This window comes from Jaculus jaculus, chromosome 7 (genome assembly GCF_020740685.1).
Source record: "Jaculus jaculus isolate mJacJac1 chromosome 7, mJacJac1.mat.Y.cur, whole genome shotgun sequence".
In the NCBI taxonomy this organism is placed as follows: Eukaryota; Metazoa; Chordata; class Mammalia; order Rodentia; family Dipodidae; genus Jaculus; species Jaculus jaculus.
The window spans coordinates 85928174-85954662 of NC_059108.1; the positions used below are offsets into that span (position 1 = coordinate 85928174).

Sequence of the window (26489 nt, forward strand, 5' to 3'; positions counted from 1 at the left end):
GTGACCTTGAACTAACAGTGATCCTCCTATCTCTGCCTTCTGAGTGCTGGGATTAAAGGAGTGAGCCACCACGTCTGGCTAACATACATTAAAAAAACAACAACAAAAAAAAAAACTATGAAGAGTTTTCTCTAAGAAATTAGTTCCATCTCTCTCACAAATAAATAAATAACAATAAAATATATATTTAAGCCAAGCATGGTGGCCACATGACTGCCTTTAATCCCAGCACTCAGGAGGCAACAGTAATAGGATTCCAGTGAGTTCCAAGTGAGCCTGGGACTAGAATGAGACCCTATCTCAAAAACAACAAAAAAACCCACCACCACCACCAACAAAAATCTCTAATTCAAATTAGTAGAACAAAGTTGGACGTGTCTCTAATCCCAGCACTTAGGCAGGGACTACATAGTGAATTCCAAGTCAGCCTGGGCTAAAGTGAGACCCTATTGGGAGTGGAGGGGACTCAAATCAAATTAGTAAAACAACAACAGCAAAAATTTATAATCCTGGTCTAAAAACTGTCAGACCAGAAATGAAATTGGGTAATAGTATTTAATTATTTTTTGACATTATTTTTGCTTGTTTTTTTTTTTGTTTTGTTTTTCGAGGTAGGGTCTAACTCTAGCCCAGGGTGACCTGGAATTCACTATGTATTCTCAAGGGTGGCCTTGAACTCACGTTGATCCTCCTACCTCTGCCTCCCAAGTGCTGGGATGAAAGGTGTATACCACCACGTCCAGCTCTTTTTTTTTTTCCCAACAATAGTGTTTTTTTTTTAATTTTTAAATTTTATTAACATTTTCCATGATTATAAAAAAAAAATCCCATGGTAATTCCCTCCCTCCCTCCCCCCTGACACTTTCCCCTTTGAAATTCCATTCTTCATCATATTACCTCCCCATCTCAATCATTGTACTTATTTTAAATTGAAAGTATCACTAATGATTTTTCCCAATTGTGGAGCAATAAATAAACAAACTAATAAATAAATAAAACTATTTAGCACAATTTCATAGCATCACAGACACAAGCTGGCGATATATGTAATTCTAAATCATAAGGGCAAATTTAAAGGGCTAAAAAGCGAGGCCAACTTGGAAGACATCAGAAAGGTAGTCAGAAACAGGTTTTTCTGAACAGCTGGTGTTACATTGTTAGTATAACATGACCAAGCATCTTCTGCATAAATACATTTTCATGGCTGCAAAGGCCAATTAATTAGGAAATAATCTTCCAAAGTCAGTGTCACTACAAAGCTACTATGGTCCAGGCAACAATAATGGTGAACTCTGACCTTTGGTGTCAGCATCAGTTATTTGCTCTTTGGCTACTTCCTCTTCTTCTTCAGCTATCGCCTGGAAGATTGCAGTCAGGAAGAAAAAAAGCAATTCACATAGTGGGCCTTCACTGTCATTTCCTACCAGAGCTTCCTCTAACACTTCTGTGAATAAAATGTTTAAAATGAATTTAAAGTTCTGTACATGATCGTAAAAACAACTCCACTGGAAAATAACAAACAATAAATCAGCAATAGCCTGTACAACTATTCTCATAACTGTCCATTATTTCAAGTCGAGCAGAATGTTATCCAAGCCAAACCAAAAAATTTGTAATGACCACAATATACAAAAAAATTTTAAAAACTATAAGGCAGTCACTTCATCCAAGAAAGCAAAAAAGTCTCAACAGACAAATACATTTCATCTACTTTAAAATTTGAGGCAAATTTGGGCATCTTTAAAAATTTTAGATGGATATGGTAAAACATACATAATTCCAGCATTTGAGAGGCAGAGACAAGAGGACAGCCTTAAGATGGAAGGCACCCTGCTCAGAGTTCTAGCCAGGGCTATATAGTGATACTCTGCCTCAAAAAATAAAGCACAACAAACAACACATAGACACATATAATTTTATTCTAATAATAAGGTGAGGACGGGTTGTTATTCTCTCGCTGTTCTTGCGAGCTGAATGGACATTATTTAGAGCACATGTGAGGTAAGCATCAGCATGAGCTGTGTCAGTGTCAAGCGGTTCTTCTGTAAATCATCTTCCCTAAACCAGTACTGCTGAAGAACCTGAGAGCCCTGCTGGAGAATGTACTCTTATTAAACTAATAGTAGCAATAATTCTATCTTGGAGGCTCCCTCAGGAATCCTAAGAAAAGCATTTTACGAACAACTCAAAATTTGAGCTCTCATATTAGACTGTTATACGTATTACTATGATGTTTGAACTACACTGACAAATCAGACTAATTTCTGTTAGCATTAAGTGCCCAAGAAGTGAATCTCTTCCTCCAGCTCTTCAGTTCTCAGAAACCTTTGGGCCTAGCCCTTTCAGAGGTCTGGCAGTGTTGTTTCCTGCTTCTAGCTGCCACCTAAGAAAGGCAGGGCAGTGAGACCACAAGAAGGGGCCTGAGGTATCAAGACATGTACACAGGGAAGCCACCTTGCAAATCTAACCCATCCAACCTTCAGATGACTCCAGCCACTCTGACTAACCACATAGAGGATTCTGAGAGAACAGCTAAGTCCAATGACCCTACAGAACCTTGAGAGATCATTTTTTCTAAGCCACTAAGTGTTAGTGGGAACTGTATCATAGCAACAGGTAATTTGAGTACTTGCCTAGGGTCACTCCCTCAGGAAACTCATCTTGAAGATCAAAAAGTTCCCCAAATGCATTAAGGAACTCCAAAACCATCAGAGCGTCACCGAAGATTTCAGGAGGTAGTCTAGTTTTCACTGGAGTTGGTTCTGGAAGTTCCTGTAAGGTTAACCAACTTATGTAAAAAATTGAACCTTACAAGAGCAGAAAATCTAAGAAGGTAGACAACATTCCACATGCCAGACTGGCAGTTCTTAACTCAGGACACGTTTACTGTACTAAATCCTAGATGCTAGGAACCATGAAGAGACATTTTCCCCGGAAACTAAGAAAATAACTTCAGGCTGAAGTAAAATTTCTGACTAAATTTCCTAGTTAAAAAGAACCAATGAGAGTGGTGGCGTACACCTTTCATCCCAGCACTTGAGGCAGAGGTAGGAGGATCGTCCAGAGTTCAAGGCCACCCTGAGGTTTACACAGTGAATTCCAGGTCAGCCTCAGCGAGAGTGAGACCCTACCTTGAAAAACCAAGAACTACTGTAGTTTTATTTTTTTCTTCACTATGTAGCACAGACTAGCCTAGAACTTGTGATTCTCCTGCTTCGGCTTACAGAGTGCTGGGAGTAGAGGCATGTGTCACCATGCCTGCTTATTCTGTGTGCTTATCTTATGAAGCTCTCCCTAAAGTAAAGAGCATGATCCACCAGCCACTGATTTGTAGAAACAGGTAAAACTCCACCCTTTTCCCTAAATAAACCTATCTGGTACATACCTGGCTACAGCAATTAGTAGATTGTCAGGGATCACAATGACTGATCAATTATTTTTACAAAATAACCACTGTGGTATTTTGTTATAAAATACTAAAAATACAACATTGGAATTCTAAGAATGCTAAACTGGCATTTTGTCTCCATTAAATATGAAAACACTTTTCAATTGAGTGTCCCATAAATGCGTAAAATTTCAGTACTCAGGAGTTTGAGGCAGCCTGGAGTACATAGTATGACCCAGTCATACTATCCAGCCCTCCTGAAAGAGAAACAGCAACCAAGCACACAAGTCATCAGGAATGCTGCACAGGGTACACTCACCAGACCTGGGCCAATCATACCTTAAGGTCATCACATTCCATATCTTCTCTGGGTTTACTCCACTGTTTCAAGTACTCCATGTATCTTCGTTTTTCTTCACGTAATTTCTCTCTTTCCTAACAACAATAAAAACTTTAATACAATTTTTAATTTATGAGGCAGTATCAACATCACTTAAATACTTGTTAGAAATGCAAATACTTAAGCTGGGGAAGTAGCTCAGTAGGTAGAGTCCTTGATTAGTATACACAAAGCCTTATATTGGATTCCCAGCACCACATAAAACCAGGTGGACCTGTAATCCCAGTGCGAAAAACATGAAATTAAGAGGGGACATGGAAAAGAAAAAAATAGAAGAGGAAGCTGGACATGGTGGCGTACCTTGAATCCCAGCACTCAGGAGGCAAGGGAGGAAGATGGATCACTGTGTGTTAAAGGCCACCCTGAAACTACATAGTAAATTCTAGGCCAGCCTAGGCTACAGTAAAACCCTACCTCCAAAAAAAAAACCAAAAGCCAAAAAACAAACAAGGAACTAGGTGTGGGGGTTCATGAGTTTAGTCCAACCGTTTGGGAGGCAGAGGTAGGAGGATCACCATGAGTTCTAGGCCACCCTGAGACTACATAGTGAATTCCAGGCTGGGCTAGAGTAAGACATTACCTTGAAAAACCAAAAAACAAGAGCTGGAGAGATGGCCTAGTGATTAGGACACTTGCCTGTGAAGTCTACGGACTCATGCTTGACTCTCCAGATCCCATGTAAGCCAGACACACAAGGTGATGCAAGCATGCAAGGTCACAAATGTGCACAAGATGGTGCACACCTCTGGAGTTCAAATGCAATGGCTGGCACACCAACTATCTCTGTTTCCTCTCTCTTGCTATTTCTCATAAAAATGTGTGCCACCACATTACGGGCCATTGCCGAGCCCTTGGTTTCCCACCAGGCATAGATGGTAAGACCCTATTGCTGAAGACTCCACATATTTGGGCTGCAAGGTCACTGAGAAACCCTGCTAGAGCTGAGCTGAAAACCTCCTTCATGTAGACCAGCTAAGAGAAAGCTGGAAAAAGCATTCTGCATGCAGTTCAATGGGAGAAAGAGATGCCACCAGTGAAGATACCCAACAGTGGACACTATAAGCAAGTACAAATGAGCCAACGGGTGCAATAGTGGCACGTCCGTCATGGGGAAAACCAATCAACCTCTAATTGGACCCAAGGCCCACTCCATGGGAAGGAATAATCCCTGATACTAAAAACCTACAACAGGGGTATTCATGAGCCCTAGGGGTGTAACATCTGCTGCTATCTGGATAAATGTACATACTATGCTCATCAAACTACTCAGTAAGCACTTCTCTTAATGTTCATACCCTTATATTAATGCTACTCTCACTTTTGGTTGAGAATCTTCTCTTTTCAGATGGCAGTGACCTTGGGATGACTCAGAAGGCATCATGGTGCTGTAAAGAAGTGACAGGAGGGCTGGAGAGATGGCTTAGCAGCTAAGCGCTTGCCTGTGAAGCCTAAGGACCCCGGTTCGAGGCTCGGTTCCCCAGGTCCCACGTTAACCAGATGCACAAGGGGGCACACGCGTCTGGAGTTCATTTGCAGAGGCTGGAAGCCCTGGTGCGCCCATTCTCTCTATCTGTCTTTCTCTCTGTGTCTGTCACTCTATAATAAATAAATAATTTTAAAAAAAAAACTTTAAAAAAAAAAAGAAGTGACAGGAGTGCTCAGCACTGCAGTATCTCTATCACACCTTCCAAGGCTCAGGGACCATTGCAGAAGAGGTGGTGGAAAGAATGTAAAAGCCAAAGGAAGGGGAGGACTCCTTACAACATGCTCCCCCCAGACACAAAATGACCTGGATATCCTTGACCTCACAGTGCCTGACACTACCTACACAAGACCATCATAATAGGAGGAAAAGATCATGACATCAAAATAAAAGAGACTGATTGAGAAGGGGAGGGGATATGGAGAATGGAGTTTCAAAGGGGAAAGCGGGGGGGGGGGGGGAGGAATTACCATATAGTTTACAATTATGGAAGTCACCAAAAAAAAATTGTTTTAATGTGTGCCACCACACCCAGAAAAAATAAAAAAGATCTGTGTTCCAGAAGTGCTGGGATTCAGTTGGCCGACCTGGGCATGAGAATGCTCAAGAATAGTCATTTCCACCAGGTGTGGTTGCACTCGCCTTTAATCCCAGCACTTGGGAGGCAGAGGTAGGAGGATTGCCTTGAGTTCCAGGGCAGCCTGTAACTACACAGTGAATTACATGTCAGCCTGGACTAGAGTGAGACCCTACCTTGGAACAAAAACAGAAAACAAAATAAAACAGCATAATGTAAATAGATTATGTCATCATTATTATTTTCTAGAAATGTTATCAGCTCCTTTTGAAATGTGGAAACACTGAATATAAACAAATAAGCACTTACTCTCTTTAAAAAATTTGTGTAAGGGGCTGGAGAGTTGGCTTAGCAGTTAAGATGTTTGCCTGCAAAGCCAAAGGATCTGGGTTCAACTGTCCAGGACCCAGGTAAGGCAGCTGTACAAGGGGGGGGCATGCAAGTGCAATTCATTTGCAGTGGCTGGAGGCTCTGGCTCACCCATTCTCTCTATCTCTCTCTGTTTCTGTCTCTCTTTCCCTCCTTTCTCTCTCTCTGCCTCTTTCTCTCCCTCAAGTAAATAAATTAAATATATTTTAAAAAATTTGTATAAGCCTTTATATACGCATATGTGTGTCACACATGTAACAAGGCATGTGGGGTCATTCCAAGAGGTAGAAGAAGGTAGGCCCTTTTTAAGACTCTTCTCATGACCCAGGATTATATGCCTGCCCTGACTGCCTAGGACCAGCCAGGCCCTCAGAGGTAGTATGTGAGAGCAGCCTGGCTCCTCCAGGAAACTACTAGGTGAGTCCTTGGCTTCCAGGGGCTTAGAACTGGCCAGTAAGGAGATGGTGGAGTTCTATGTAATCATCCCCCACTTTTAGGGACCCCACTCTCTGCTTGAACAGGGTTCAGGCTTGCTCCAAATGATAATTACTCTCCAGGTAAAAAGCCTCACGATCACCAAGAAGGACAATGGTGTCCACACTAAAGCCAGAGCTTTAAAGTCCAAGTGATCACAGAGCTAGTTCTTATCCAGCAAGGTTGGCCTACGGGGTAGAGGGTGGCCTCTGGTGGTGCTCACAGGAGCTGTAGTTAAGGTATAGGGATTAAGTTTGTTCTTTGATAGGATAAAGTCATGAACATAGTCGGAGACAAGGGGTTATCTAGGGAAGACGGGCACCTAGAAATACTTCCTCTACCTGGGGACTCAGAAGTACTAAAGGGCTCCTATTTGACATCCGAAGGGCCCTCCTGGACAAGGGCTCTCATTTATGCTCCTGTCTGGTGAGGTGGCCAAGGACTGTTTGGTGGGAGCTAGGTTCAGAGTTGGTGAGGGCCTGGGTTGTACAGGCCGGAGCCTCTGCAGGTGAGTGTGGGCCCAGTCCATCATGGACATCCTCCCAATCATATTCTTGGCCATATATGCATGAAGTGTGCTGAGCTAGTGCTGCTCAATACCAATAGCACCTCTCTCCTCGTGTCCAGGATCAAGCTGAACTGCGCCAGTGAGACGAGAGGTTGAATAAGTGCTAGACATCTTTTCGCTGCTGGGCATGCTTCTACAACAGGAATGGCTACCTCCTGCCAGATAGCCACTGTGCTGGCTCTTTCTCTTCAGGATGGTTACTTTCCCTGGGAGGTCCTCAAGTTACTACTCTTGTCTTGTGGGAGGCAAGGATGCAGAATCAGTGTCATCCTCTAGTGGTTTGCCCAGCCACCCTGCTCATGGTAGACTATGAAGACGGCCATATTGACTAAGTGCTGGGGAAGCGCCTCATTGGCTCACTGTTCCTGGTCAAGCAAACTGAAAGCTGTTCCTGGTGCACCAGGGCCCATTGGCAGATCCAACTCAGTCCAACCCAAGCTATGGGCAGCAAAGCTGGCCACACAGAAGAGTGGCTCTGGGCCTGTCTGAAGCACTTGCCTGCTACAACTATACTGGTACCTTATGTGTATCACCTTACCTGAACGTAGGATTCTAAATATGCAAACAACCATTCAAATTGAAAATACGATAGGTATTATATACTCAAATGAATACCTTTTCTCTTTCTATTTTAAGCCTCTCTTTTTCTTCTTTTTTCTTTAGTCTCTCTTCTTCTACAATTTTCTTCAATTCTTCCCTCTTTTTCTCTTTATCTTCCCTTTCTTTTTTTTTAGCTTCAAGGGCATCTGCTTTTTCTCTTCTTAGTTTAGCCTTTTCAAAGGCTGCAGAGGCAAATTTAAAATAAAAATCAACATTTTACTTTTTTTGACATAAGAGGAGGTTCTAAAATATTTTTCTAATTTGTTTTGGTTTTTCAAGGCAGGGTCTCACTCTGGTCCAGGCTAACCTGGAATTAACTCTGTCATCTCAGGGTGGCTTTGAACTCATGGCAATCCTCCTACCTCTGCCTCCCAAGTGCTGGGATTAAAGGTATGTACCACCATGCCCAGCTAAAATAACTTAACAGAACCAGCTAGAGTACTAGGATAAACATATCCTGCCTTTAAAAGCAAAGATAGGGCTGGAGAAATACTTAGCAGTTAAGGCATTTGCCTGCAAAGCCAAAGGCCCCATGGTTCAATTCCCCAGGACCCACATAAGCCAGAAGCACAAGGTGGTATGTGCATGTGGAGTTCGTTTGCAGTGGCTGTAGGTCCTGGAGTGCCCATTACTGTCTGCCTTTTTCTCTCACAAAGAAATAAATAAAATATTTAGGGCTGGTGAAATGGCTTAGTGTTTGCCTGCAAAGCCTAAGGTCCCCGGTTCAATTCCCCAGGACCCATATAAGGCAAATGCACAAAAGGGTGTGTGGTGGCTTGATTCAGGTATCCCCATAAACGTAGGTGTTCTGAATGCTAGGTTCCCAGCTGATGGATATTTGGGAATTAAGGCCTCCTGGAGGGAGTGTGTTGTTGGGGGTGGGCTTATGGGCTTTATAGCCAGTTTCCCCATGCCAGTGTTTGGCACACCCTCCTGTTGCTGTGTCCCACCTTATGTTGGCCAGGGGGTGATGTCCACCCTCTGCTCATGCCATTGTTTTCCCCTGCCATCGTGGAGCTTCCCCTCGAGCCTGTAAGCCAAAATAAATCTCTTTTTCCCAGAAGCTGCTCTTGGTTGGGTGATTTCTAACAGCAATGCACACCGGACTGCAACAGTAAAGTGGTACCGAGGAGTGGGGTTGCTGCTAGACACCTGACTATGTGACTTCAGCCTTTTGGAGCTGATTTTCAAGAGGAATGTGGCAGGAGTTGAAACCTTGGCCTAAGAGATGCCTTGCAGTGCTGTAAGTACAGCTTGATGGACTATTATGGTCAGAGCTACAAGACCTGAAGGCAGTAAGAACTATGGACTGTGAGGTTTGGCTTATGAGGGTGAGAAAGAGCTTTGCCTGGACTGGGCTAGCAGTTTGTATGAGAAGCTTGCTCTTATGCCCGTGTCCTGAGAAGTTGTGCAGGGTTCCTTTGCGTAGAAATAAACTGGTGTGAGCAGAGGGATATGGCACAGAAAGAAAAATCTTTGGGTGAACTGTTGCCCATTCAGCTGCAACTGAGAGATTACAACCTTTGAGACTGGGCTAGCTGACCTGCGCTGGGGCAACAAGAAGAATGTAGACTCTTTTGAAAGGGCCTGAGTGCTCAAGGAGTGTCCTGTTCTTCAAAGTCTGCTTTATTCCCCCTGGATTAACAAATTGGCACCTACCTGGTATTGTGCAGTATAAAATGCTGGAAAGAGGGTCACTGAGTTTGCAACACGGTCTTGTGTTTTGCAAATGGCCATGGGCAGTGTGAAACTGGTTTGCTGGTTGCCTGCATAGAGACCCCATGGGGCCATGAGGATGAACCATGGCTTGCAGTGGAGACCCAGTGGAGATGCTGGGACCATGAGATGGCTGCCAAGGAGCTGCCGCCCCGATGAAGTTTTCCAGGACTGTGAATAGCCTAGCTGGAGGGGCGGAATTGGAATGCCAGAGACTTGTTGCTGGTTAGAATTATCGGACTTGATGATTTGTCACTGGCTAGAGTTGTTGGACTTGAAGCTACAGAGTTTGATGTTTGCCCTGGTTGTTTAAATCTTGTATTGGTTGAATGTTTCTTTGCTATGCCCAGTGCCATCTATTGCAGTGTGAATATTTATTCTGTGCCATTATGGGTTTTTTGAGGTTATTTTTTGGTATTATGGCTCAGTTAAAAGATCTTGGTCTATGGGGATGTTTGAACATCATTGGGATTGATAAAAACTATGGGACTTTTAAAGTCAGACTGAATGCATTGTATTTTACATCATGTATGGATATCAGTTTATGGGGGCTGGGGGCGGAATGTGGTGGTTTGATTCAGGTGTCCCCCATAAACTTAGGTGTTCTGAATGCTAGGTTCCCAGCTGATGGATATTTGGGAATTAAGGCCTCCTGGAGGGAGTGTATTGTTGGGGGCGGGCTTATGGGCTTTATAGCCAGTTTCCCCATGCCAGTGTTTGGCACACCCTCCTGTTGCTGTATCCCACCTTATGTTGGCCAGGGGGTGATGTCCACCCTCTGCTCATGCCATCGTTTTCCCCTGCCATTGTGGAGCTTCCCCTCGAGCCTGTAAGCCAAAATAAATCTCTTTTTCCCAGAAGCTGCTCTTGGTTGGGTGATTTCTAACAGCAATGCGAACCAGACTGCAACAGGGTGCATGCATCTGAAGTACCTTTGCAGTGGCTAAAGGCCCTGGGGCACCCATTGTCTCTGTCTCTCTATCTGCCTCTCTCTCTAACATAAATAATAAAATAGTTTTTTAAAAAAGCAATGACTCAGACGGGTGTGGTGGTACACGCCTTTAATCCCAGCACTTGGGAGGCAGAAGTAGGAGGATCACCATGAGTTCAAGGCCACCCTGAGACTTCATAGTGAATTCCAAGTCAGCCTGGGCTAAAGGGAGAGGGGGGTGAGATGCAGCATCTTAAACTGGGTGTGGTGACATATACCTTTAATACCGGCACTTAGATGGTTGAGACAGGAGGATCACCATGAGTTCAAGGCCAGAGCCTGAACTGACTAAGACTCTGCTTCACAAACAAAAATCAAAAATCCACAGCATCTTATCCACCTTCTCATACAAACTTAATCTTCATTTTAACAGAATTTATATGCATATTTAAGTTTGTGAAACAATGCTTCAAAAGGCTATAAGTCAAACAAAATGGCCCCCAACTTAAACTCTAAAGAGACTCTAACTCAAAACAAACAAAAACAAATAAATAAATGCAACTTATATCATTGTAGAAATATTCTCTACTCAAGCCCAACAAAAAACAGTTTCAACAGTTTATGGAAAATAAGACTTACCTAGTGCCTTCATTTCTTCTTGTTTCAAAAGTTTGTCTCTTTCTTTAGTGGCTTTGCTCCTGTATGCTGCAATTGCCTGCTTAATGGCCATGCCATCTCCCTGAACAACAAGCCAAGAAACTCAGGTTATAAACCACAAGCAATACCAGAATATGCTTCTCACAGTACAATATAAATAAAATTAACAGTGTGTCACACCAAGGCTGGGATTGTAGCTTCAGTGGTAATGTACCTGCACAGCATACACAAAATCTTAGGTTTGATCCCAATACCAAGAATAACAAAATCCGCACCAAGTATACCTCTTCCATACTAAAATATTTTGAGTCTAATGTATAGCATTCAGTAATTCTAATAATAATAATATGTATAACGTGAATTAATACTGTAAGTAAAAAGGATATCCCACAAAAAATAACTGGTAATATGTGATGAACAAATGGCTCAGCAGTTAAAAGCACTTGCTTGCAATGCCTAACAGCCTGGGTTTGATTCCCCAAAACCCATGTAAATCCACATGCACAAAGTGGCATAAGCACCTTGCATCTGGAGTTCATTTGCAGTGGTGAGAAGCCCAGGAATGTGCATTCTCTCTCTTGGTACTTGAAAATCAGTAACTTAAAATATTTTAAAAATAACTAGTAATGGAGACCTTTAAAAATATGCATTAGAGCCAGGCATGATGGCACACTGGGCACAATTTTGAGCTTGAGGTCAGTCTGGGACTAGAGTGAGTTCCATATGGGTTTGGGCGAGACCTCAAAAAAAAAAAAAAACCAAAGATAAAACAAACAAATTATATATATATTCCCCCTTAACATTATATTTATTTATTTATTTGGTTTTTTGAGGTAGGGCTGGGATTAAAGGCATGCACCACCATGCCTGCCTGAATTATTGCTTTCTTAATGTACTCCCTAACATCCTCTAATCAGAAGTGTTCTTCATAGTACAATCTCATAGTTTATTCCTGGAATTTTTGACACTTTTTATTTTAGTAACTTCCTGTGTGTGCTTGCTTGCTTTCTCCTTGGTTAAAATCCCTTTCAAATATGAAGCTTATCTAATTCACACATGAAACTTCCATAACGTTAATGTCAAGCGGCTTTCAACTGAATATACATTTTCTTTTTTACTTTTTGTTATTGTTTTGTTTTTTGTTTTTAGAGGTAAGGTTTCACTCTAGTTCAAGCTAACCTGAAATTCACTATGTAGCGTCAGGCTGGCCTCAAACTCATGGTGATCCTCCTACCTCTGCCTCCCAAATGCTGGGATTAAAGGCGTGCACTAACACGCCCAGCTTTGAGGGAGGTAATGGTTTTTTCCTATAGGTTATAGAAGTGGCAGGTGCCAAACATTGCCTGAATTACAAATACTGCTGTATTAGCAACTAAAAGGTATTATAACCTTTTCTCTACTTACATGACTAACAGATACTCGCTTGGGAGGTCTTCCTCTTCGTCTATTACCAGGACTGAATAAAAATGTAGGTGGATCATCAGGGAAAAAATAAGAAAAATCTTGCTCTGCTATGTTGTAAGTTGACAGAGATGAAGCCTAAATAGGTTTAAAAAGGATATTAAAAGAATACATTAGTAAACTTTATATAAATAAGTTCTAATATGTCATATGACCACTATAATGCAGTTAAAACACTATATCAAAAACATTACATTTCTGCTGGCTATGGTGGTGTACACTTTTAATCCCCAAACTTGGGAGACAGAGATAGGAGGATCGCCGTGAGTATGTGAGTTTAAGGCCAGCCTGGGATTACAGAGTCCAGGTCAGCCTGAACTAGAGTAAGACCCCTACCTAGAAAAAAGAAAAAAAAAGAAAAGAAAACAGTTTTAGCCAGACATGGTAGTGCACACCTTTAATACCAGCACACCTTTAATTGGGAGCCTGGGACTACAGATTACCCTGGGCTAGAGTGAGACCCTTACAGATAATTTTAGTTTTACCCATTTAACGTCTTATTTAGTGTACAATGGGAGGTTCTCTATAACCTTAATTCTCGGGCTAGAGAAATGAATTAGAGGTTAAGACACCTGCCAGACCTAATGACCAGGGTTTGAATCCTGAGTACGCACATAAGCCAGGTACACAATGTGGCACATGCTTCTGGAGTTCATTTGCAATGGCTAGAAGTCCTGGTATGCCTATTTATTTACTTGCAATCAAACAGAGTTAGAAAGAAGAGAGACAGAGAGAATGGGTATGCCAGGACCTCCACGTGCTACAAACTCCAGACACATGCACCACCTAGTACATCTGGCCTTACATGGATACTGGGGCTTAGCAGGTAAGTGCCTTAACCACTTAGCCATCTCTCCAGCCCCCAAAATACTTTAAAAAAAAAAAGTAGTTTGACTCTGGCATATGTGGTTACTGGGGAATTGAACCCAGGGCCTTTGACTTTGCTGGCAAATGCCTCAACTGCTAAGCCAGTTGAAACTCACTATGTAGTCTCAGAGTGGCCTCGAACTCATGGTGATCCTCCTACCTCAGCCTCCCAAGTGCTGGGATTAAAGGCATACACCACCACAGCCAGCACATGATAGCTTTCATTACATGCATTAATCTCTCACCTGGTACCATGATACAGCATTCTTCCCTGAATCCATCTATTCATTGTAAGCAAGTCTCCCACTAGTAGAAAGTTACATAGCTTTCTTTTGATATAAGTTTTCTACCCATTCTCCCTGTCTTAGTTGATCCTCTATAATAAAAGTAGTAGAGCTATGTAACATTCGAAAACAAATGAACAAAAACAAAAGGATTTGTTTCACAAACAATACCTATAAAGCAGTATTAATCTGAGCAAGTGTTCTGTATGTACTTGAATAAATTTTTTTTGAGGCAAGCTCAACAGACTAGCCTTTTTAAAAAAATATGTGTATATTTAGTTATTTGAGAGAGCCATAGTCAGAAAGGGAGACAAGGGGAGAAAGGAAAAGGGAGAAGAAGAGAGAGAGCGAAAGTGAGAATAGGTATGCCAGGGCATCCAGCCACTGCAAATGAACTCCAGACACAAGCACCATCTTGTGTATCTAGCTTATGTGGGTCCTGGGGAATTGAACTTAGGTCCTTTGGCTTTGCAGGCAAGAACAGCAAAGCCATCTCTCCAGACCCACCTTTTTTTTCAATAAGAGAGGGAAAGATGGGGAGAGAATGAATTGGCGTGACAGGACCTCCATCCACTGCAATCAAACAGCAGGTATGTGTGCTCCCTTGTACATCTGGCTTACATGGAATCTGGAGAGTCAAACATGAATCATTAAGCTTTGCAGGCAAGCACCATAATTGCTAAGCCATCTCTTCAGCCCAAATGGTTACTTAAAACACAAAAAGGGCTGGAGAGATGACTTAGCATTTAAGGCACCAGTCTGCAAAGCCAAAGGACCCAGATTCAATTCCCCAGTACCGATGTAAAGCACATACAAGTTGGCACATGTATCTAGACTTTGTCTGCAGTGGCTACAGGCCCTGGCACACCCATTCTTTCTCTCATCCATCTGTCTGTCTAACTCTCAAGTAAATAAATAAAAATACTTTAAATTAAATTAAATTTATTTATTTGAGAGAGAGAGAGAGAATGGGCACACCAGGCACCATTGCAGACCCTGCAAACAAACTCCAGATATGTGCACTCCTTTGTGCATATGGCTTACGTGGGTCCTGGGAAATGGTACCTTGACTGTTGGCTTTTTAGGCAAGCACCTTAACTACTAACCTACCTCTCCAGCCTCAAATAAAAATATTCTTTTTAAAAAGAAAATAGGCTGGGCATGTTGGCGCACGCCTTTAATCCCAGCACTTGGGAGGCAGAGATAGGAGAACTGCAGTGAGTTCAAGGCCACCCTGAGACTCCATAGTGAATTCCAGGTCAGCCTGGGCTAGACTGAGACCCTACCTCAGTAAATAAATAAATGGATAATAGGCAGGGTATGGTGGTGGTCACCTTTAATCCCAGCACCCAGGAAGCAGAGGTAGGACTGCTGTTAGTTCAAGGCCATCCTGAGACAACATAGTGAATTCCAGGTAAGCGTGGGCTATAGCAAAACGCTACCTAGAAAAACAAAACAATGACAACAAAAGAACATTATCTAATTCAATAAATATTTTTAAAGGTATGAAAAAGTAGCTCCAGACAAAATCAGATTTTTTTTTTTTTTTTTTAGGTAGGGTCCTGCTCAAGCCCAGGCTGACCTGGAATTCACTATGTAGTCTCAAGGTGGCCTCCAACTCATGGTGAGCCTCCTACCTCTGCCTCCCAAGTGGCCTCCTACCTCTGCCTCCCAAATGTTCGGATTAAAGGTGTGGGCCATCACTCTGGCCATGAAAATTATTTTTAGCCATATTACATGTTAGGATTTTATAACACTAACCTTTCGCTATATTTATTTCCTCCCCATAAATAATTACACTATTCTGATTACCTTAATTTTAATGACTCCATCTTGAGGTTCACAGTGTTGCTTCAGAAAAAGCTTTAGTTTATCACGAGAAAATAAGTGTTTTCTCCGGCTATGGAAGAAGGGAAAAGGTGGTGTTAGTATCTACGAATTCAATCCCAACTTAAGTTTAAAAACTAAATTTCAAGCCCTGGAAACACTTATATATTGGAGTACATTATCATCCTCTCGTAGTATTTATACAAAAGTTGTTAGAAACTTATTATACAGGGGCTGGAAGAATGGCTTAGCACTTAAGGTGCTTGCCTACAATGCCAAAGGACCCATGTGCCTGGAGTTCATTTTCAGTGGCTGGAGGCCCTGGCACAACCAATTTTTCTCTCTGTCTCTCTCTCTCACACACACACACACACAAATAAAATATTCCAAGAAGATGAGATTGGGATTTTTTTTTAGCACAGGACCTGGGGTGGGGGGAGGGTGACTGGGGGAATTGAACCCAGACTGACAGGCTTTGCAAGGGTGCGGCATTAACGGCTGAGGATGGCTTGCTTTATTTCTTCTCTTTCTAGGTAGGAACTCAAGTCTACTCCAGGCTTCAAAACAGTGATATTCTTACCTGCCTCCCGAGTGCTTGGAATAAAGCATATGTGCCACCAAGCCCAGCTTTATTTATTTATTTATTTTTTATTTTTTATAATGATAATTGAAACTTTTTCTCTTGCTTTTTTGATTGTTTGTTTGGTTTTACGAGGTAGAGTCGCACTCTAGCCCAGGCTGAACTTGGAATTCACTAGTTTCAGGTTGGCCTCAAACTTGGAGAGCCTCCAACTTTGGCCTCCCAAGTGCTGGGATTAAAGGTGTGCGCCACCACACCCAGCCTAAAACTTACTTGCTCTAGCCCATGCTGACCTGGAATCCATTATCTAGTTTCTGGCTGCGATCTCACATACAACTTTTCAGTCTTAACCAAGTAGCTTAGGCTGGCCTCCAACTTGGGTTCTTTTGCCATCATAATAGATCCATAAGATAAAATGAGTGGCCTACCATGTTTGGTCTCAAAATTGGCCTTTTGAGTCCTGCAAAGGCCTGCAGTGGGAGGAACCCACGTGCTTCTTAGATTTAGCAGTTGTACCATTTCCATTAGTGGTCCTCAGATGGCTAATTTTAAGTAGATGCACTGTCTGACTTTTACGGCTATAATTCTAACTTAAAAGCCTTCCTAAAATTTAAAAAAAAAAATTAGACACAGTAGCTGGATGCCCTGGTACACCCATACTCTCTTACTGTCTGCTTGTTAAAATATGAGATAGTAAACCATTATAATTATTTTTGCATATTAGCAGACACATAGCTATTACACAGCACTAAGTAAGCATTCAATCAAATAAACTTAACATATGTCTTATCAAATTATAAGGCCTTTTTAAAAAAATATGGCAGTCAACAAATCAATGAGATAAAAATTCATTGGAATTAGCACTGAGTATGGTTGTACACACCTATAATCACAGAACTAGGGAGACCAAAGTTTTTTTTTTTTTGTTTGTTTCTTTTTCGAGATAGGGTCTCACTCTAGCCCAGGCTGACCTGGAATTCACTATGCAGTCCCAGGGTAGCCTCAAACTCAAGGTGATCTCCTACCTCTGCCTCCCAAGTCCTGGGATTAAAGGCATGTGCCACCACGCCCACTCGGGGCCAAAGTCTTAAAAGTAAGTCTACTAACGGCTAGAAAGATGGCTTAGCGGTTAAGTGCTTGCCTGTGAAGCCTAAGGAACCCCATTCAAGGTCCAATTCCCCAGGACCCACATTAGCCAGATGCACAAGGGGTGCATGTGGCTGGAGTTCGTTTGCAGTGGTTGGAGGCCCTGGTGCGCCCATTTTCTCTCTCTGTCTGCCTTTCTCTGTTTCTCCCTCTCAAATAAATAAAATAAATAAACAAACAAAAAAGTATGCCTACTAAAATTTCAATGCTTTAGTTAAATCCAATGTTATTCCAAGACAGTCCAATAGCAGGCAGACAATAGGTTAATTATTGACTACTGAACAAATAATTAATCTTTGAGGACTATATTGACTTGTGATGTCTACTAGCAGTGAAGAGACTGAGTTTTACCTGATTTGTGTTGCTTTAACGATAGCAGACTCATACATTTCCTTTTTAGTGGGCTGTACCTTGTATCTGAATGATAACGGATCAATTGCATCCTTTTTCTTCCTAAAAAACCAAGAAGAAAAAGAAATATCAGGTAACAATTGGGAAGCATGAGATCCTTGGAAACCTTGTTTCTTTGATAATATTGGAATAGAATATTCTCATATGACTTATCTGGGATGTTTTATATGTTTGATAGCCCCTTCTCCATTGCATTAGTCAAAAAAGTACAAAACTCAATTTAATTCTAATGTTAATGAGTAGGCATTTTAAGCTATTCATCCAATACATTTTCCTTGGAAGAAAAAAGAAGATAGAAACAAAAAAGAACTTAGTATTATATGAGTTAGATAAATTTATAGAAAAATTTTAAAAAATTAAAAAGGGTAGGGAATGGCTCAAAAGCTGAGCACTTGCCCAGCATTCACAAGGTCCTGAGTGCAATGCCCAAAACTACCAACCACTAATGTGGAGACAGATGTGCAAGGTCAATGTTTGCAACTTGGGCCTTGTCTCAAAATGACAAATAAAAATTAGGGTTAGAGAACCGGGCATGGTGGCACATGCCTTTAATCCCAGCACTCGGGAGGCAAAGGTAGGAGCATCACCATGAGTTCGAGGCCACCCTGAGACTACATAGTGAATTCCAGGTCAGTATGGGCTAGTTTGAGACCCTACCTCAAAAAAACAAAACAACAACAACAAAAAATTAGGGTTAGAGAGATGGCTTAGTGGTTAAAAAAAAAATCTTTTAGAGCTGGGGCTGAAGAAATGGCTTAGCTTGCCTGCGAAACCTAAGTACACAGGTTCAATTCTGCAGGTTGCATGTAAGCCAGATGCACATGGTGGTGCATGCATCTGGAGTTTGTCTGCAATGGATAGAGGCCCTGGCATGCCCATTCTCCACCGCTCCCTCTCTGTCTCTAATAAGAAAATAAAAAATTTTTAAAATTTTTTTAAAGAAACACATTTCATAAGGAGAAAGAAACTATATTCAGTCTGAGCATAATAATAGTGCCATCATTAAAGATTTTGGGTTTTACTCTGAATACTCTATATTGCAGAGATAGAGGAGAGAAACAGTGACAGAGGGAAAATGGATGTGCCATGGTATCCTGCTGCTACAAATTCCACACATACGCACTACTCTATGCCATCTGACTTTCCATGGGTACTAGGGAATAGAACCTGGGTCACTGCACTTTGCAGGCAAGTGCCTTAACTGCTGAATCACCTCTCCAGACCTCCCCCCACTTTTTTTTTTTTTTTAATGTTAAGAGGATGTTTGAGTAGTAACTTGGACTTCAAAGGATCACTGCTGGGCTGGGGAGATGGCTCGGCCATTAAAGGTTCTTGCTTGGCGCTAGAGGGATTGCTTAGTGGTTAAGGCATTTCCTGCAAAGCCAAGGGACCCAGGTTTGATTCCTCAGGACCCACATTAGCCAAATGCACAAGGTTACACATGTGAATGGAGTTTGTTTGCAGTGGCTGGAGGCCCTGATGCACTCAGGGAGGTAATAGGATGGAGAATGGAATTTCAAATGGGAAAGTGTGGGGGTGGGGAGGGAGGGAATTACCATGGGATATATTTTATAATCATGGAAAATGTTAATAAAAATTAAAAAAATAAAAATAAAATAAATTAAAATTAAAAAAAAAGAAAGAAAAATAAGAATGGGGGGAATCACTGCTATGTGAAGAACAGACTGGAGAGGGTTCAGTGCTTAAGGGCACTTTTTAAAAAAATTTTTTTTTGGCTAAATTTTATTTATTTATTTGAGGGCAACAGACAGAGAGAAGGAAGCAGAGAGAAAGAGAAAGAGAATAGGAGTGCCAGGGCTTCCAGCCACTGCCAACAAACTCCAGATGTGTGAGCCCCCTTGTGCATCTGGCTAACGTGGGTCCTGGGGAATCGAGCCTTGAACAAGGGTCCTCAGGCTTCACAGGCAAGCGCTTAACCACTAAGTCATCTCCCCAGCCCATTAAGGGCACTTTCTTATGTAAAAGAAAAATGCTGAAGACAATAAGACATAGTCAAAATGATATAAACACAGTATACAGTGCTGGAGTGATAGCTTAGTCTTTAAGACACTCGCCTGTGAAGCCTAAGAAGCCAGGATCGATTCCCCAGGACCCACATAAAGTCAGGTGCACAAGGTGGCACATGTATCTGGAATTTGTTTGCAATGGTAGGAGGCCCTGGTATGCCCATTTTCTATCTGCTTCTTTCCCTCTCCCTCTCAAATGAATAAATAGGTAAATAAATACAGTGTACACAAGATGGGAAGGCTTAACACAAATGGGATGTGACATTTTAATAAATAGAATTTACTTGTAATTGCATTACACAAGTTGAAGGGCCAAGTATTTTCAAGTATGTTTACACGGAGAACCAATATTTACATAGAATTAGGAAATTTATATTATTATTTTTTGTTTTATGTAAGAGGACCTCACTATGTAGCCCTAGAACTTGCTATGTAACCTGAGATGATCTTGAATTTATACTCTTCCTGCCTCAGTTTCCCAAGTTCTGGAATTACAAAATGGGTCTCACATTCCCCAAAATATATGGAATACTATTTAATATTTTCTGATCTAATAAGATTTAAAAAGAAAATTTAAGGCCAGGTATGGTGGCACAAGCCTTTAATTCCAGCACTTGAGAGGTAGATGTAGGAAGATCACCATGAGTTCAAAATTTTGGACAGTCTGGCTGGGCGTGGTGGTGCAAGTCTTAATCCCAGCACTGGCGAGGCAGAGATAGGAGAATTACTATGAGTTCGAGGCCACCCTGAGACTACATAGTTAATTCCAGGTCAGCCTGGACCAGAGTGAGACCCTACCTTGAAAAAATAAAACAACCAAAAATAGAAGGTCAATCTGTTGGGGTTTGCCCCCACCAAGAAAAGAAAGAAGGAAGGAAGGAAGGGAGGGAGGGAGGGAGGGAGGGAGGAAAAAAAAAAGAAGGAAGAAAGAAAAGAGAGAGGGCAGGACGCAGTGGCACGCACCTTTAATCTCAGCACTTGGGAGGCAGAAGTAGGAGGACCACTGTGAGTTTGAGGTCACCCTGAGACTACATAGTGAATTCCAGGTCAGACTGTACCCCAAAAAAGAAAAAAGAAAAAGAACCAAGCATGGTGGTGCATGTCTTCAATCCTAGCCCTTGGGAGGCAGAGGTAAGAGGATCACAGTGAGTTTCAGGCCACCCTGAGACTACATAGTGAATTCCCTGTCAGTCTGGGCTAGAGCGACACCCTACCTCAAAAAACAGAATTTTCCCAAGTAAACAAAAGCAAAATATATGTCACTGAATGAGGCTTAGGTAAAACTGCTTGTAGACTGGGATATAGCTCAGTGGTAGTTAAATAGGTTAGTTTTAATTTTGAGAAAATTCTAACATCCATTGTTGAAACAGACTGTTCCCTCCTGGGTAGCCCTCATAGTGCTGAACAACCTGTGGGGTAAGAGTTCACACCTGTGCAATAGTGACACACAGCCTATGAGGGTAACTAACTGTTCTCTGAATGGACATATACTGAGAAGAAATTCACAGACTCCAGAGAGATGTCCCCAATCTACCTCCCCTTGCCACACACATACGAGATTGGACCTGTTGACATCCCCTCATAGGAGGAAAGGTGTGGGAAGTCATCGGAACCCCACCTGTGATGTCAAATGTCCCCTGTGCCAGCTGTATGTAATGAGGACTCATGGCCTCAACTGGAGACTAAATATACAGAAAAGGACCATGAGCTCCCTGAAGCAGTTGTTTTGGGTCTCCACGCTCTGTGAGTTCTCACCCTGAGGCTGAGAGAAAAGCATATGCACAGAGCTCCAAGATCTTGTAAGTAACCCCCATTAGAGTCACTGGTTCACCAAAACTGATGTTGCTATAATCCTACTTTCGTATGCCATCTGGGTCCTTTATGGGGTGAGCAGATGTGTTTGTAAGCCCCCAGAGAGAAGATACACAATAGATGGATAGTAAAACCACAGTATGATTAAAAAGGAAAGCAGGGAATGACAAAGAAAAAATTATTTCAAGAGAATTATCATTAAATTGATATTAACTTAAAACTCATTGCAGCAGCCGGGCATGGTGGTGCACGCCTTTAATCCCAGCACTCGGGAGGCAGAGGTAGGAGGATCGCTGTGAGTTTGAGGCCACCCTGAGACTCCATAGTGAATTACAGGTCAGCCTGGGCTAGAGTGAGACCCTACCTCAAAAAAAAAAAAAAAAAAAAAAAACTCACTGCAGGAGACAACTTTAGGTCAGTGAGATGAGCAGTTATGGAGGAAGGAATATGTAGTGAAGCTTACAGATACGGGGGACATTACATAATGGCAGAAGATGCTAGCCTGCTTTCATAGATCCAAGCAGAGAGGGAAACCACAAGTCAAAGCCCAAAAACCACACCACACAGCACACTTCAGGAGCTCCAGGCGAAACTCAGGAACTCTGCATATCTTTAGACTGGAACTGCAAATCCACCACACTCCTTAGGCCTGGACCCCAACATCTGCCCAGTGACACCTCCTCCAGTCAGGCAGCTTGTTGATCCAGAGCCAAACTACAAACTAGTACAACACTGAATATACTGGGGGCATCTATTCAAGCTGCCACACTTACCCATGTTGAAAAGGACTGCTGAGTGTTTCGGAATCATCACTGTCACTGATGACAATAGTCTCAGCACTGCTAGCATGTCCATTAGCAAAGCCATTCTGATGCACTGGAGGGAGGACTTCCAAAATTCGACACTGCAGCCTGAAATTAACATATAAAAGATTTGCATTTTGAATTAAAGTCAACATTTTAGAACAGTCTGAAGAGGTGGCTCAGTGGTTAAAGATACTAGCTTGTAAAACCTGATTCCCCAGGACCCAGTAAAGAAAGCCATATGCACATAGTGGCACATCCATCTGGAGTTCATTTGTAGTAGGGCAAAAGGCCCTGGCATACCCATTTCCTTTCTCTCTCTGCTTGCAAATAAATAAATTAAAATGGAAACAACAACAAAAAACTTCCAGGGATAAAAAATTACACCAGCACTGGGCATGGTGGTGTACACCCTTAATCCCAACCCGTGGGAGGCAAATGTAGGAGGATCGCTGTGAGTTCAAGGCCACCCTGAGACTACCTAGTGAATTCCAGGTCAGCCTGAGCTACAGTGAAACCCTACATCAGGAAAAAAAAAAAAAAAATCCAGCCAAGGTTAGACATCATATGTTTATATTTTCCTCCAGAACATATCATAAACTTTTTTTCTTTAGGAGCAAGCTGACCTCCCTTTAGAATATATATAAATATTTACTTTTTTAAATTATTTATTTATTTATTTGAGAAAGGAGGGGAAAGAGGCAGAGAGAAAGAATGGGCATGCCAGAGCTTCCAGCCACTGCAAACAAACTCCAGATGCATGCGCCCCCTTGTGCATCTGGCTTATGTGAGTCCTGGAGAATTGAACTGGGGTCCTAAGGCTTCACAGGCAAACACCTTAAAAGCTAACCATTTCCCCAGCCCTAGAGTATTTTTTTTTAAATATTTGCTTGGACTGAAGAGATGGCTTAGCAGTTAAAGTGCTTGCCTGCAAAGCCTAAGGACCCCAGTACTCATGTAAGCCAGAGGCACATGGTGGCACATGTAGCTGGAATTCATTTTCAGTGGCTAAGAGGCCCTGGTGTGCCTATTTTTTTTTTCTCTCTCTCTCTCTCTCTGTTTCAAATAAAAAAATTAAAAGAGGGGAGGAGGAAGGGTATTACCATGGGAGTTTTATAATCCTGGGAGTTGTTAATAAAAATTTTAAAAAAGAAAGAAAAGCTGGGTGTGGTGGCACAGGCCTTTAATCCCCGCACTCAGGAGACAGAGGTAGGAGGATGCTGTGAGTTCAAGGCCACCCTGAGAATACATACAGGGCTAGAGTGAGACCCTACCTCAAAAAACCAAAAAAGAAAAAAGAAAGAAAGGAAAAACTCTCCTAACGGTAGTGTCTGGGAGGGATTTTCTAGATTATACTACTTGCAGTGGGATGCTCCATCCTAACTGTGGACAATGCTGTTCCATGGTCTGGAGTCCCACACTGAATAAAAGGGACAAAAGAAGCTGAACAGTGGCATTTGTCACTCTCTGCTTCCTGACAGAGAGTATAATGTCACCAGTGGCTTTACGCTCTAAGCCTTCCCCACCATGATGGGTGGACTGCAACTTCAAATTGCAGGCCAAAACAATCCTTTCCTTCCTTAAATGCCTCTTATCATGTTATAGCAATAAAAAACTACCTAATACAGTAGTTAAAGTACTCCTCTCCTTGGTTTTTAATAAAGCTCAAAATCAAAACCAGCAATAACACTCCATAACAAAAAAAAAAAGCTGGGCCTCTAATCCCAATACTTGGGAGGCAAAGGTAGGCAGTAACTGTGAGTTTGAGGCAAACATAGAACTACAGAATAAGTGCCAGGTCAGCCAGGGCTAGTATAAGTCCCTACCTCAAACAAAGACACACACGCACAAGTAAAAGAGAGAGACAAAAAAAAAAATTCTACATTCAACACGGTGAGTTTCAACTTAAAAATTTAAGGCTGTAGAGATGGCTTAGCAGTTGCTTGCCTACAAAGCCTAAGGAACCACATTTGAGGGCCCAGTACCAACATAAGCCAGATGCACACACCATGTGACCCATGTGTCTGGAGTTCATTTGCAGTGGCTAGAGACCCTTGTGTGCCCATTCTGTCTGCTTCTTTCTCTCTCTTAAATAAATTTAAAAAAAAAAAAAAAAGGCCAGAAGCCTAAGAATGATGACACATACCTTTAAAACTTAGCACTTTGGAGGTAGAGGTAGATGGATCACTGTGAGCTGGAGACCACCCTGAGACTACCTAGTGAATTGTAGTCAGCCTGAGCTACAGTGAAACCCACCTTGAAAAACAAAAATAAGGGGCTGGAGGGATGGTTTAGTGGTTAAGGCGCTTGCCTTCAAAGCCAAAGGACCCAGGTTTGATTCCCCAGGACCTGCATAAGCCAGATGCACAAGGGGGCGCATGTGTCCAGAGTTCATTTGCAGTGGCTGGAGGCTCTAGTGCACCCATTCTCACTTTCTCTCCCCCGCCTTTTCCCTCTCTCAAATAAATATTAAAAAAAGAAAAACAAAAATAAATAAATGCATTGCTTTTAATCACAGCACTTGGGAGGCAGAGATAGGAGGATCACTATGAGTGGCAATGTTCCCAACAGAGAAAACATGGAGCCTCAAGTGTCCACTGACAGGTAAATGGAGAAACAACAACAAAAAAAATCGTGGTTATGGGCTGCAGAGATGGCTTAGCGGTTAAGCGCTTGCCTATGAAGGACCCCAGTTCGAGGCTCGATACCCCAAGACCCACATTAGCCAGATGCACAAGGGGGCGCACGTGTCTACAGTGTGTTTGCAGTGGCTGGAGGCCCTGGTGCAGCCATTCTCTCTCTCTCTCTCTCTCCCCTACCCCTCCCTTCCTCTCTCTCTCAAATGAATAAATGAACCAAAATAATAAAAAAAATTGTGGTTATATAAATACAATAGGACATTTTGACATTAAAAAATGGATTCTAGAGCTGGAGAGATGGCTTAGAGGTTAAGCACTTGCCTATGAAGCCTAAGAACCCTGGTTCAAGGCGCGATTCCCCAGGACCCACATAAGCCAGATGCACAAGGTGTCGTAAGCATCTGAAGTTCATTTGCAGTGGCTAGAGGCCCTGGCATGCCCATTCTGCCTCTTTGTCTGTCACTCTCAAATAAATAAAAAGTAATTTTAAAAGAACAGAATATGGAGGCCTCTATTATAAAAAAAATGGATTCTAGGCTGAAGGCATGACCCAACAGTTAAAGAACTTGCCTACAAAGCCTAACAACCCAGATTTGATTCTCCAGTACCCACATAAAGCCAGATACAAAGTGGTGCATGCATCTTGATTTCATTTGCAGTGGCTGGAGGCCCTGGCACACCCATTCTCTCTCTTTACCATTCTCTCTGTTTGCAAATTTAAAAAGAATGGATTCTAATAAATACTACAGTATGAATGGACCTTGAAAAGATAATGCTCAGTGAAATAAGTTCCAGATTTGATTCACTTATATGAAGTATTTAGAATAAGTAAATTTGTAAATAAAAAATAGAATAAAGCTTTACTAAGGGGAGGGAAAAGGTAAAATGGGGAATTGTTGCCTAATGTGTGCAGAGTGTCTGTTTGGAATGATGAAAATGTTCTAGAAATAGTGGTGAAAATTACACAACACTGTGAATGTCGCTGAATTGCACACTTAAAAATGATTTTGAAAAAAATAAAGAAAAAGGACAGGCATGGTGTTACACCCCTTTAATCCCAGCATTTGGGAGGCAGAGGTAGGAGGATTGCCATGAGTTCAAGGCCACCGTGAGACTATACAGTGATCCAGGTCACCCTGAGCTAGAGTAAGACCCAAAAGTTAAAAAATAACAAACAAGAAAAATTATTTAAATGGTAAAGTTTGTTTATTATAAACTTTCTGTTGATTTCCTAGCAGCAAAGCTTGAGAAGTCAATAAGCATCCATGTATTGTTAGCAAGTAAAGTTCAAAATGCTGCTAGCTAACTTCCACACCACTGAATGTTAGAAATAATTACTGTTTCTTAAAAGGAAAAGCTGTAGGAAATCAGATTAGGTATCTATCTATGTAGTCTTATTAAGAAAAGCCCTCTGTATTATTGTGACATCACTATACCAAAATGAAAAGAAGCCAGGCATGGTGGTGCAC

At 42.0% G+C, this 26489-nt stretch overlaps 1 protein-coding gene across 1 annotated transcript in view; it reads right to left on the bottom strand.

Moving 5' to 3' along the window:
- Baz1a (bromodomain adjacent to zinc finger domain 1A) overlaps positions 1-26489 on the bottom strand; it is a 76014-nt gene that overhangs the window by 27944 nt on the left and 21581 nt on the right. Inside the window, exons 4-12 of the mRNA XM_045154642.1 lie at positions 22352-22489; positions 17680-17781; positions 15588-15675; positions 12568-12702; positions 11146-11245; positions 7875-8041; positions 3728-3823; positions 2634-2772; positions 1298-1444 (exon numbers count right to left, since the gene is read on the bottom strand). Coding sequence (XP_045010577.1) covers positions 1298-1444; positions 2634-2772; positions 3728-3823; positions 7875-8041; positions 11146-11245; positions 12568-12702; positions 15588-15675; positions 17680-17781; positions 22352-22489 — 1112 coding nt within the window. The remainder of the gene's footprint in view (positions 1-1297; positions 1445-2633; positions 2773-3727; positions 3824-7874; positions 8042-11145; positions 11246-12567; positions 12703-15587; positions 15676-17679; positions 17782-22351; positions 22490-26489) is intronic.